This window comes from Geospiza fortis, unplaced genomic scaffold (genome assembly GCF_000277835.1).
Source record: "Geospiza fortis unplaced genomic scaffold, GeoFor_1.0 scaffold590, whole genome shotgun sequence".
Lineage (NCBI taxonomy): Eukaryota > Metazoa > Chordata > Aves > Passeriformes > Thraupidae > Geospiza > Geospiza fortis.
Genome location: NW_005054402.1, coordinates 284,992 through 297,791, shown reverse-complemented (window position 1 = coordinate 297,791; position 12,800 = coordinate 284,992). Strand labels below are relative to the sequence as shown.

General features: G+C 49.1%; 1 protein-coding gene across 1 annotated transcript in view; it reads right to left on the bottom strand.

Moving 5' to 3' along the window:
* Window positions 1–2,940: 2,940 nt before the first annotated feature.
* The window catches only part of ABTB2 (ankyrin repeat and BTB domain containing 2), a 110,691-nt gene continuing 100,831 nt past the window's right edge, over window positions 2,941–12,800 (bottom strand). The window contains exons 8-17 of the mRNA XM_005426103.2: window positions 12,347–12,443; window positions 11,556–11,691; window positions 10,315–10,541; window positions 9,442–9,620; window positions 8,979–9,084; window positions 8,732–8,834; window positions 8,200–8,290; window positions 6,518–6,586; window positions 6,004–6,117; window positions 2,941–4,732 (exon numbers count right to left, since the gene is read on the bottom strand). Of these exons, the coding sequence (XP_005426160.1) occupies window positions 4,535–4,732; window positions 6,004–6,117; window positions 6,518–6,586; window positions 8,200–8,290; window positions 8,732–8,834; window positions 8,979–9,084; window positions 9,442–9,620; window positions 10,315–10,541; window positions 11,556–11,691; window positions 12,347–12,443 (1,320 nt within the window). The 3' untranslated portion in view covers window positions 2,941–4,534. The remainder of the gene's footprint in view (window positions 4,733–6,003; window positions 6,118–6,517; window positions 6,587–8,199; window positions 8,291–8,731; window positions 8,835–8,978; window positions 9,085–9,441; window positions 9,621–10,314; window positions 10,542–11,555; window positions 11,692–12,346; window positions 12,444–12,800) is intronic.

Genomic DNA, 12,800 nt, shown 5'->3' with positions numbered 1-12,800 from the left:
GGAGATGGGACCGGCAGCGGGAGTCTCGATCCCCATGGAGGCCCCTCTCCACTGACCCAGCGTGTTTTCCACCTCCCTTGTCCCAGACAGGGAAACACTTGCTGCTCCTCTGGGCAAGGGAAGGGCTCCTGTGCTATTCCCAAAAACAGAACTCCTGGAATTAGTGCCCTGGGAGCCCAGTCTGGTCCTTCCAGTCACTGGGGGTCACCCAGAGGGTCTTTACCAGCATAAAGTGAAAATGACATCCTGGTCCAGTGCATTTCCAGCAGGACTGGACACTGCTGGCCATGGTGACCAGTCCATGGAAGTTGGCCCGGTGACAATCCAGGGGGATTTGAAGTTGGATTCTTGCAGATTTCATTGTGCAGAAGCTCCAATTCTTTTTGGCACCTCTTGTTTAAATGTCTCCCTGCTGGAAGAGGTCAATTAGTCTTCTGAATGGCCAGATTGCCAGAGGCAGGGAAAACCAACCAGCATTCCCTGCACATCTCCATCACTTCCATGTCCACCTGCAGCAAGTGGCTGAAGGACAGGAGCCAGCCCAGGACAGGCTCAGAGATGAGGCTTCCAGCCTAAACCATTCCAGGATGATTCCACCATTTCTCCCTGAAGTAATTTTGCATTGTTTCCTCTCAAATTTAAATTCCCAAATTTAGGTGATTTATTAAACGAACCATTTAAAAATTATTCAGATATATAAGAGGGAGCGTCCAACATACAAGAATCATTCTTTCATCCATCAAATCAATTATTAAATTGGAAGCTTATTCCTTCATCTCTGTCCTTGTTTAGCTTTCCTGCAAATCCTTATGATCCTACAGTTTTTAGGTGTATTTTCCTCCCCAAAAAGGGATGGAAACATCCTGATGCATTAGGGAAATGATTTTTTTGTTATTCCAAGGAACGACAAGCAGATAGATGGCCTTGGACACCAGGGATGAACACCCTCACCATCCCCTCTCTCCAAACCCTGCGCAGATGGGGCTGGGGATGCCGGAAGGAGCCGGGTGTGCCTCTAATTGCAGAGTGTGCCTTTAATCCCGGCCTAAGCCAGCTCAGCCTGTGAGCCTGTCCCAGCGCGGGGACAGGCCAGGACAGGTCTGTGCACATCCCAGCACCCGGGTGCATCAGTCCCCGGCCTGCTCCACACCCTCCAGGCCGCGGTCTGGCCATTCCAGACCATTGCAGCAGGATCTCTCCCTCCTCTCCCACAATTTGCCCGCAGGGACGGGGTCCCATGGCTCATTGGAGGCAAATGTGGCAGCCACGTCTGCTTGAGCAGCTCCCTGCAGGTGGCGGCGAGATGTGACCTACTTGTCACTGGAATCACGCCCCTGCTCGGAGAGCCCTGAGCTCTTCTGACAGCTGGAGCCAGCTGACCCCAGCCTTGTCCTGGGAGGGAGCAGAACCAGGGAAACTGAGGCTGCTGCCAGCTGGAAGCGCTGCCAGCATAGGTCTGGCATCCCAGAGCAGCTTGAGGGGGAAGGGAGCTGCATGGGAAGCACTGGGTGAGGGGCAGGAGGAAGGTGTGACCTTTCCATTTGGCCCTGGTGATATTCCCTTGGGAGTTTTTAACGTGCAGAGCTGGGTTTCTGTTTGCATGTGTACCTGGGAATCGCAGGGCTGTCTCGGTGAGGGCCCTGGTGTATGGGCAGGGCTTCGTGTGGGTGCCAGGGCTGTGGATGGAGAGAGGGACATGGGAACCCTTCTCCTGCCTGGGCTAAGCATTCACTGAGATGACTCCAGCTCTGGGCTGTGTCACTCCTTTTTCCTTGCTGCAATTTTATCACAAGATACGTTTTTTCTGCCCTTCTTTTTCTTAAGCAAGTAAGGCCAAGTGTGGCATTCTGTGGATTAATGGATCCCTCAAGCTCTGTCCCTTTGGCGAGGCAGGTCCAGCTCTGGAGCCTCTCCTGTGCCACAAGCAGTGTGACAGCAGCCTGCTGCCCCATTCCCTGGGGAGTGTCCTGCCTCCTGCCGTGTGACCCCTGGCTGTGCCTGTGGCAGGTGCAGGAAGCAGGGTCTGCCTGCCTGGGCGGCATTTGGCGAGGGCAAAGGGCCTGTGAGTGGTGCTGCTGCATTAGCCAGGGCCTGCCTGCTGTGCAAAGCCTTATTAGAGAGCAAAAAGGGCTTTATTTCAGGCTGGAAGTCATCGAGCCTGTTCAGGCAGATGTTTATTTCCTCTGCTCCCTGCAATGATGTCATTGTGGCCAGTAAAGTTCTGTGCTTCCCCAAAGCTGGGCAAACTGCTCTGGTACTTTCTCAGGCTCCCTGGGCAGCACTCTATAAAATACAGGCAGTGTACAACTGGTTTCACAAGGAATTTCTGTTTAGCCTACTCATTAAAGTGCTCCAAAGGGAATCTGAGGTGTTTGTATTCCATGATTCTTGAGAACCAGTCCCTGTTTATGCTGGCAGGTTTCCAAATAAGGAGAAAAAAAGGATACTTCTGGGTCAAATTCTTGCTCTTAAGCTTTTATACTCCTTACCTCTTGGATGAGGCCTGTGCTCTGACATCAATCCTCCCACAGAGCACCAAGCAGAGTCCTTCTGGCCTTTGGGATCTGAGGTGACATGGAAGGATCACCTGTTTATTTTTTTAATATCTCTGGCCTAAGAGTTACTTTAACCCTCACTGTTTTTCCTGCTGCAGAGAAGAATCCTGGAATTAGGGGTTTCTTGGACACTACATTTGCTGCTTTCTGCTGGAAAGCAGGTAATCTTATTCCAGAGCTAGGGAAAAATGCAAGTTAAACTTTTTAACTTCACAAAAATGGCTGAGCCTAGGAAGGGGAAATTAATGCCTCTGTATCCCTAAAATTAGATTTATGTACACCCAATTTAAGATGCTTCAATTGCAACAGCCTTTTCCACGTAAGTGTCTGTAAATCTTTCTTTTTTTTCCTACTGTTAGAGCAACAGAACAAATAACAGCACCTGTGTATTTTAAAATTACGTTGTTAATAAAATCCTGGTACATTTACATAAATGACAACATTAATGTACAATTAAACAAAGCATTGTAATCTTACAGCAACAAAAGAGGACCTACATATTTGTACAGATAGCTGGAGCAGCTACTTGAAAATACTTTCCAAAATAAAGCCTTCTGTGGCATTTCTCAGTGATAATTTTGCCCCCCCTGTATGGCTTTCTGTAATAAATAGGGTTATTGGAGCTGGTGATGTTCAGCAGATGTGTACCTAAAGCACAAAGGGAGTGTGCCCTGACCAACCTGTCAGCTGACTAAAAATCCTTATCCATGCATGCAATTTGCCTCTGTGTAAATCCTTTAGGAACAAGGCCATGTCAGATTTTGATGGATTTGCTGGGAGATGCTGGTGGTTCCTTCTCCTTCCCTTTATCTAAACTGTGTCTGTGCTGGGCTTTGGAGCCTGGGCCCAGCTGAGCCTCCTCCTTCCACTGTGTTTAGATACAATGGGAATAAATTGTTGAATTTCTAATAAGCAATAAATAGTTCTCCACTGAAAACTTGGTTTCCTCTTGTTCACCCATCTACAACAAATGGAAGTGTCCTGGCAAATGATTTTTGGTGGGTGCTTAGCACAGCTCAGTGGGAATAACTGGAGATCTTTCCTTAATCCCAACCAGCTCCAGAGAGAGAGAGCAAGCCGCTGAGCTGGAAGCTCTTTGGAGGCCAGGGGAGGCTTTTATTGCTTTTATTGCAACTGGGCAGTGTTTCAGCCTACTGCCAGCTCCTGCTACACCTGAGCCTTCTACAAAGTGTCTTTTGTGAGGTCAGGTCTCACAGGTAATGTTCAGAAATAGGCTTTTAAGGTGAAGAAAGTGACTGACTGACACTGTCAGACCTTGACAGCAAAAGAATAGACAGTCTTTTTCTTTCTCCTCAAAACAGATCCAGATTAACAACTGGCACAGTGAAATTGTATTTTAAAACACTCAAACCCCCAACTCTCCCCTCCCCTCCCCGCCCCAGCTCAGCTCCTTGTATTAGGCTTAAAGAGTGAGTCATTTCAGTGTTAGTATTAGTTTCTACTCAGCTTTGAACATACAAAACCTCTCTCTCAAGGTGCAAACAGTTTTGGGGAAGTTTCTGTCGGTCTGTTTCAATGCACAGACGCTGGTACTACTGAGGGGAAGTGTTTGTGTGCAGACAGATGGCTCGTGGGATGGGCTTTAGGATCAGGAAACTCCTTCTAGGCAGCCTTTTTACAGGGAAAACATCTGTGTGGATGAACCTAAGCCCATGTATTAGTGCTGGGCTTAGCTCAATTGCCTCTTTCTCCACGGCCCGGCGCCGTGCTCGTGGAAAGGGCAGCGCCCATGGCCGCGGCCGGGGCTCTCCCCTGCGCCCCAGCTGGTGTGTGGGCCGTGGCAGTGTGGTTGGTGTGACAGTGTTGTTCCTGTGGCAGCAGCAGCAGCAGCACAGAGAAGGCAGCTCCCCTCCCTCAGCGCGGGGGGTGCCCGTTCCAGGCTCCAGGGCACTCTCAGGAAGGTGCAGGGGGCAGCCAGCCCCAGCGCAGCGCGGTTTGCCAGCGGGACCGGGGCTGCCTCACACCCTGGAGGTGACGTACACCGAGTGCAGGCGCCCGGCCAGGGCTGCCTGCAGGTCCCTCAGAGGGTCCAGGCCCTGCACTTTGCTGTTCCTGCTGTAGATGAGCTGCTTGAACGAGTCCTGCTCCAGCAGGGAGCTCATGTGCTTGAGGAAGAAGCCCTCGCAGAAAGAGGCCAGTTCTGGTGCATTGTGAATCTGAGGAAGACAGCAGCATTATTAACCCCTTCTGTACACCACAGACCTAAATGACATCCCCGAGCCTCTCATTCCTAATGCTCTTCTCCTTTTTGTCTCTTGGAAAACATTAAAAGACAGGAGTAACAGTGGAAAAGCACTGAAGGCAGGACTTTGTCTGATCATTTCTCCTGGTGCTTTTTGCAGGGGGGCATCCAGGCTTTTTTAATTCCTTCCCCTGCTGGCCTGCTGTTGGCAGGGCTGCTGGCCTGCACTCCAGCCCCTTCCCTTCCTGCAGCAGAGCAGCTGGCTGATGAGGTGGCCAAGGTACCTGTTTGGCTGAGCCACAGCACACAACAACGCTGCTGTGCTGGCAGATGGTGAGCAGGGCTCGGGGCAATCAGGACACGGGTCACAGGACGGGAGCCTCATCCCATCAAGGAGGGGCTGAACACAGGAGAACAGGGATGCTGCACTCCTGAACCACCACGAGGTGATTTCTGCCTGGGACCTGGCTCCTTTTGCTTCAGCATCAGTAACAACAAAACTCAAATTCAATATTAAGAAGCTCTGTGCACACATAGCCTCTTCCTGGGAATTCTGTGCAAATAATAATTTAAGGAAAAGTACATAATGGCCAGTAGGGAATGCTGTTTCTCCTTTTTAGCACTGCACACTGTTAAATTTTAGGTCTGAAAGAAACCAGCCCAATGTGAGAGAAACTGAAAAGCATCGGTGGGACACTACACACACAGTGGGGAAAAAAAATCATTACCAGCCCTCTGTGCAGTTTTCTCCTTGTCTTTAAGGGATCTGATCCTGCAAAATTCCAGGAAGGGCAGAGTATTTCTCTGATTTAGGTTATTTGCTACAGAGGTGCATATCTGTCACACAACAGACTTTATGCTCCTTTTGGAGCTGAAAAGAATATTTTCTAGCAGCAGGGGTGCCAGGAAAGGGTTCACTCTGTAGTTGCTGTGGTGTGATCAATTGCCCCTGCTGCTCCCAGGATTTGAATCCCTCAGGATTTGCTGATGTTGCTGTATCAGGCTGCTAAAACAGCTTTCCCCTACTCTGCAGGGATCCCCCATCCATTTCATCCATGATTGCTCCAGACAAGAAAACACACCAGGGCTGTGCAGGACTTTCCAGCCTGCAGCTGGGAATCATCTCCCTGATGTTGTGGCTGGGAGGAGTTACCTGCAGGGAGGGTGCCCACCTGGGGTTTTTAGTTACCAGCAGCAGCACACAGGCTGCTCACTGGGGTTCTCAAAGCAGGGGGTTGCATCTACCTTTGCATATTTATAGATGCTGACAGAGTTGTCCATGCTGATGGTCTGGGCACAGAGGATTTCACAGTGTCTCTGGAGGCCGTCCAGCTGGAACAGGCTGGCAGCCGACAGCAGCTATGGGGACAAGAGAGAGGCTATTTGAGATCATGAGGCTTGAAAGGCCTGGGGAAGGCAAACAGGACGGATGATTTCCTCTCTGAAGAGTCTCTGACTCGCTGTTTTAATGGCCAAGTCCTCATCAAACGGCAAAAAGGCTGCTCCATGCTGAAGTGACAGACTGACACATTTCCCCTCTTAGCAAAAGCTCCTCCCACAAGCATATTTGCTCTCCTTTCTGTCAGCACGACACAGAAACACCAAGCAGTGATGTTTTGAAACTTTAAAGCTCATTTCCAAGCGTTAAATATGTTCCTGGACTGAATGGGAGCCTGCTGTTAGCTCCTGGATTTTGCCTTTCAACTCTGTTTTATGCCCCAGCGCACTTGGCAAGACTTGGAAGAAAAAGCTCTCTCACCTCTAAGATATCAGTGGTGGGAATTTCCATGGATTCTGTCCCTCCATAGTATAAATACTGCATCAGCATCTGGAATGGGAAGAAGGCCAGGCATGAAGTTATCAGGGCAGTCACAAGGGGCTGTTGATGGCTGTGCTCCCCTTCCTGAGCAGACGGGAATCGTGTCCTGTGCCGGCTCTCACCTCCGCTGGTGGCTTTTTTCTCACTCCCTAGCGTAGCAAATCTGCTGCTTTCTAACAGTCCTTTTTTCTCTTGGGCCCTGAAAAAGGCCCTGCTGGGGACTTTGGGCTGAGGGTGACAGCGTGTCTCTGAGCAACACCACTGTCCTTGTCTGGGATCCGGGCTGCTGAAGCCAGGCAGGCCGGTCACGCGCGGAGCTGCCAGCGAGCCCAGCGTGAGCATCCCGGAGACCTCCCAGCCACTCACCTCCCCTGCTGGGCTTCTAATCAGCTTCCAGCCCCTCTCCAGGCCTGGAGGAAAAGGCATTAATTGTCTGCAGGGAGAGCAAGAGGCAGCTCCTGCTCTTTGATCTGCATGTGCCACCCCCAGCCCAGGCAGTGTCAGGGGAGGGAATGGATCTGGTGTTGGATCATAGAAGTGTCCTGGGTGCTGCGTGGGGCTTGCAAGCTCTGCTTGCCACTCCTAACAGGGCTGGGAACAAAACTAAGCTGCTCCTTGTGAGATTGCCTTATTTGTTTAACAGAGTTATAGGCAGAGCCCTGAGCAGGACCCACATCTCTGGTGGCTCAGCATCCTCCACCCTACCTGAGCCCGCCTCTCCTTAACCCCTCGGACTGTATTTACCATCAAATTGTCAAATACTGCACTGTTTCAATTCTTTCTGATTCGTTTCTCTCCCTCCACTGAAGCACAAGTTTATCTTTAGAAACTTTTTGATGTACAAATGCTGTTAAGGAAGCTAATTTCAATATTCAGTTACATTTTCTTCTCTGTTGTGGCTTGAAGCTGCAAAATTTGGATGTCACCTGTCCAACACAAAACTTGTACAGCCCCTTACAAGCAGAACAAAAATGTTCTCATGGTCAACTTATTTCCCTCTAATGAGATAACAGCACTGCTGACCAACAGACCAGGTCTGTTTGCTTATAAAAAGAGAAAAAAAAACCCTCAACCCTTTAGTGAAACAGCTGCATGACCTATTCTGGACTTCACATCTCCCTGTTCCTCCACTAAATATGGAAATGTTATAAAAGCAAAGCACAATTCTCAGTTCTGAGCCTTTCTTGACAGGAACACCATTGATTTCTTATCATCTGATTAGAATTAATATGAAGCCTGGCAATGCACCTGCTGTAAATAAGTTACTTTTTGCTTAGCAAAGCATAAAAATGGTGTTGTAAAAAGTATGAAAATGGTGTGTTAAAAGTATAAAACTACTTTTCAGTAGAAGACTAGTTTCTCCTGCTTTATGGAGGAGTCAGCTGCCCAGGAAGACAAGAATACAGACTGGAAGAGTCTGTTTTAAGGCTGGAACTTTAGAAAAAGGGTATTTCAGAAAACTCCTAAAATTCAGATCTGTTGAAAGGTACTCCATTTCTACTTGTAATATTATCTAATTATGGTATTACTTATTGTCTACTTATGATATTACTACTTGGGTTTGTCTTACCTTCCAAATAATTGAGAAAATGAAAAAGGAAGAGTGAAATTAAGTCCCATACCTTGAAAATGTTGTATTTCATATCACTGATTTCTACAGTCTTGCTGCCGTGGCCGTCGTGCTCTGTTTTATTGGTCATTAGAGTCTTGAACCTGGGAATGGTTTTAAACAGATTTAATTGAGAAGATTTGATTTAACTGTATTAGTGTGCCACACTCTCATCACAAACAGCAAGGGGAAAACAAAGATCCCTCCTTGTTCTTTGCAAGCTGAAAATTGAAACATTTCCTTTAATTTAATGATTAGTTCAGGGACAGTTTAAAACTGTAAATTGCCTGGATCTGATCTAATCCCACCCTGTGATAGGTGGAAAACCCTGTTTCTATGCCAAGAATAGAAAGAGACTGCACACTGCAAGTACACCAGGCCAGTGTGAGATTCCAGGACAGCTGGAGCAAGTGCAGCTCTCCCTGCAAATTCTGGGAGAAGGAATGGGAAGGCAGGGAATGGCTGGATATGTACACTCCATCTACCACACATGATTTCAGGGATAATCATGGCTGGATTCATTATGTCCCTGGTTAGAGACTCACCTGTTAGATGCAGTAACCAGTAGGACTTTGTGTGCATAAAAGAGCTTTCCTTCCACTAAGAAAGTTACATCAGACATTTCTTTATTGTTCAGGAAGTGAGGATCTGTTGGGTAAAGCAACAAACAAAAAGGTGACTTTTTTTTTAATACAGTGCATGCTTTTCAGGAAAGAAATCCAAACAAACAAATTAAAAACCCCCAACCCAGCAGCAACCAAAAGAAGCTCCCTGCTGAGGTGAGCACCTTACCCAGCCGAGCTGGCAGAGTCTTCCGGATCTCAGGAATGCTGGGAATGGGGCTGCTGCCATAGCAGTGGGTGAAGATAGATGCCAGCTGCTGGTTGATGGAATCATTCTGTGAGGAGGATGGAACAGGGATCAGCAGGGTCCAAATGTGCTGTAAGGGCTCACCTGGGGCTTACAGCAACTGCATCCTACAGGATGCATCCTCCCCACAGAGGTAACTTTAAATTAAGGCAGAATTACAATATCTGTGGAGTTATGGAGCTATAAAGAGCTGCAGAGCTTCCCCAGGTGTGTGTTTGAGGACTGTCTGGGGGCTATTTATGAACTTAGATAAATGCTTCCAGGGCCATTTCCATGCCATAACTCCAGGGGACTTTGCCCAGCCATTCCCCTGTGCCTGTTGCGCACAGCAACAACGAAACCCCAGAACACTCAGCTCTGGCACAGTTATAAAACTCTGACTTACTTTACTGGTTTTGAGGATGTCAAACATGAGCTGCAGCCCCTCAGTGACCAGCTCCTCGTTGTAGTCCTCCTCTTTGATGGTGACAAACTCCCTCAGCAGGGTCTGCACCACGGAGTAGCGGGACTGGGAGAAGGTTGTCCGCAGGGACTCGATCCACACATGGAGCTTCCAGGGCACTCCTGCAGCCACAGGAAAAAGGGACAGTGAAAAATGATTTCCTGAAGTGCCTGTGAGGAGATTATCTTGCTCCTATTACTAACACTTGGCAGCACTGAAGTAGCTCTACCTACATCCTAACAGCACATAGATTTTTATCTTGATATTAAAGATGACTGAACTGGGTCACTGACAGATTAAGTGGCAAAGGATTGGCAGCAGGATCAAAAATTGGAAATTTCTGCTGATTTTTAAGGATCAGAGACTCCCTGTTTTGTTCTGAGCTTCATGGTTAGTCAGAACCACAAGACAAATTTGAACTGAAGTTTTAAGGATACATAATGCCACACGACTGTGCTGTGAGGTCTTTTCTCCCAGTTACACACAAGCTTCAAAGCTTTTCTCTCTCCTACCCTGAGATCAGTTTAGTTCCTTCACCTTAAACCACTGATAAACAGTGCATTTTAGGTGTAAGTATCTGACAGGGAGAGATGCCCCTTCTTTTTGATACCTGTGAACAGAGGATCCAGCCAAGGGTGAGGGACATCCCAGAGGAGCAGGAATTTGTAAAAAAAAAAAAAAAACACTTATGAGGAGCCTTGAACACTTTTAAAATTTAGATTAGACAGCTTTGCAGTTGTTGCTCTTCTAAGTGAGAGAGGCAGAAAGGAAGGTTTTTATGCCTTATGTGCACAGTGCAGAGAAGGAAGGGCTCACCCAGGGCCCTGAGCTCCATGGTGATGTCCACGTAGCCGTGCTCGGCGCTGTAGTACATGGCCTCCTGCAGGGCCTTCATCCGCGTCTTGCACAGCCGCACCTGCCCCTCGCTGGAGCTGCCCTGGCTGGAGGTGTCACTCTCCACCCCCTCGGCCAGGATCTCCTCCAGGGACAGCACATCCCCCTTGGCCTGCTGGGGCTGGCTCAGGAGCTTGCGCAGGACGTTCCTGCGCAAGGACGAGAGGTTTCACTTACTGACAAAGGAAATTTCAACAACTCAGACAGGACCGTGGGGATTTGGGATTAGGGATCTGGCTCAGTAAATAATAATTTCCTTCCCAAAGACAGCTGGCACTGTGGAGCAGCATGGAAACCACTTGTCCTTCCCTACCCCACATCCTAGAAACTGGTGCCCCTCAGCAAGGGCAGAAGCATGGCCTGTACTCCTCACATGGGGGGTTTGTTTGGAATTTCACACGGCAGTTGCAAGAAACAGACTTTCTTGTTTGTGTCTTGTTTGGGGAGTTTGCATCACGGGTGTCCCTGAGCCAGCTGGGGACAGCTGCTCCAGACATTCCCCAGCCCAGCAGGGCCACCCAGCGCTCCCTGTGCTGCTGCACTGCCACCAGCCGCTGCTCTCCCTGCACCCACACCACTCCCTGGGGTAAGTCCAGATTATTTAAGGACCCAGCTTTAGGATCACCCCATCCTATCCTGTGGCAGAACAAGCCTTGGATCTCACTAATGTTTTTTCTGGGAACACAGAGGTTTCTGGAGGAGCTTGCAAGTAATGTCTTATTTCTGAACAACCACCCTGAAAACAGGGATGGAGAGCCCAGGCTGGCTGGTTTAATGATTCACCTCTTGGTTGGCCACCCAAAAACCAGAGATGCAGACACCTAGGCTCTGCTGTAAGTTATTCGTGCCACCTCAACCTGATTAGATTCCATCTCAGAAGATGAACCAGGATCTCACAACCCTGATCTCATAACCTATGAGATTAGAGTCCCATGATGGGAGTCCCACCTTAGGTGGGGCTTAAAACCAGCTCACTCTTGGTGCTGCAGAGCCAGACCAGCAAGTGTAAGGACAAGAAGCAGCAAAGATCTTTGTTGTCAGGAGAGTCTTAACCCCATCTGCTGAACTGCACAGGCAGGGGTTTGGGTCACAAAGTCACACAGGACACACAGCAACACCTAGAGTGCAAAAAAGGCCTGTTGTGAGCAGGAGCAGAGCACTACCTGTGGCCGTGTGCTGCTGAGTGGCTGAAGCAGTTCATGTCCTCGTGGAGTGACGATGACATCCCGTTGACCTCCAGCATGCTCAGCAGTGGATCAGCACCCCTGCTGAGCAGCAGGCTGACCAGCTCATAGTTCCCTGGGGAAAAAGGACAGGAACATCAGCATGGTCCCTCTGTGGAAGCACAAAACACAGGACTGGCCACAGGCAGGACTCCCTGGCTCCGTTCCCATTAGAGGGAGTAGGGAGTGGTGGCAGGACATCCAGCAGTGGGTGTCACTGGGAGAGGAGGAGGTCTTTTTTATCCCTTCCATAAAGCTTGGAACAGAGCAAGCCAGCTCCTCTTCATAAAAGCACAAAGATAACAGAGAAAGAAACAAAAGGAAAAAAACTAAAAGCACTTTGAGATGAGAAGTGTTGACAAACAAGGCCAGCACAGACTCGTTCTCAAAATGCTCAGCTCCTGACAGCCCGCTAGAAGAAATGCACAATTTTTACCTGCATTTAATAAACTAATAAACCAAATTTCTTTATATAACAGTTATTTTTCCCCAGGCTGAATGGAAACTTGTTAATTTTTCACATCTGGGTGTTGCTTAGGCCCACAGACATGCCCAGACTAGACAGTTTATGTTCCTTGACAGTGCTTTGTGAAGGAGTTGGTGCCATCAGTTCTGCTGTGGGGGCTCTGGGGAGGAGTCAATGAGTGAGACAAGTTGGAAAACAGATACTTGGGGCCCATCAGGCTGGTGGCAGGAAGAGATGGAGAGTGCTGAGGCCACAGGGAGCTCACCTGCAGCTGAGGCCAGCTGGAGGGGGGTTTCAGCATAGTTGTCCTCCCCAGTGTTCACGGCAGAGCCCTCCACGTGGGCACCAGCATCCAGGAGCAGCTGCAAGGGCACAGGGAAGACAGAGAGTTGGGAAAAGAGCAGTTCAGAAGGACCAAACAGCCAGGGCTGGGTGTTAGAAAGGAGAACCAGCGGGTTCAGAGTGAGGAGGGCCCACCTGGAGAGCACCTCCCCCTTTTTTAGTCTCCTTTATGGTTGTGGCTGTGCAATTGGAATCTCCAACTCCAAAGGGCTCCGCCATCAGAGCAGGAAGTCCATCCTAGCTCCATGCTGTGCACAGGAAGCAGGGCTCCCCCAGGGAATTACCAGGCTGGTCATGCCTCTGGAGCCTGTGTAGGGAGGCCTGGCAGCTGCAGAGACTGTCACACAGAACCTGCTTTCACTGAGCTGCTGTGAGGG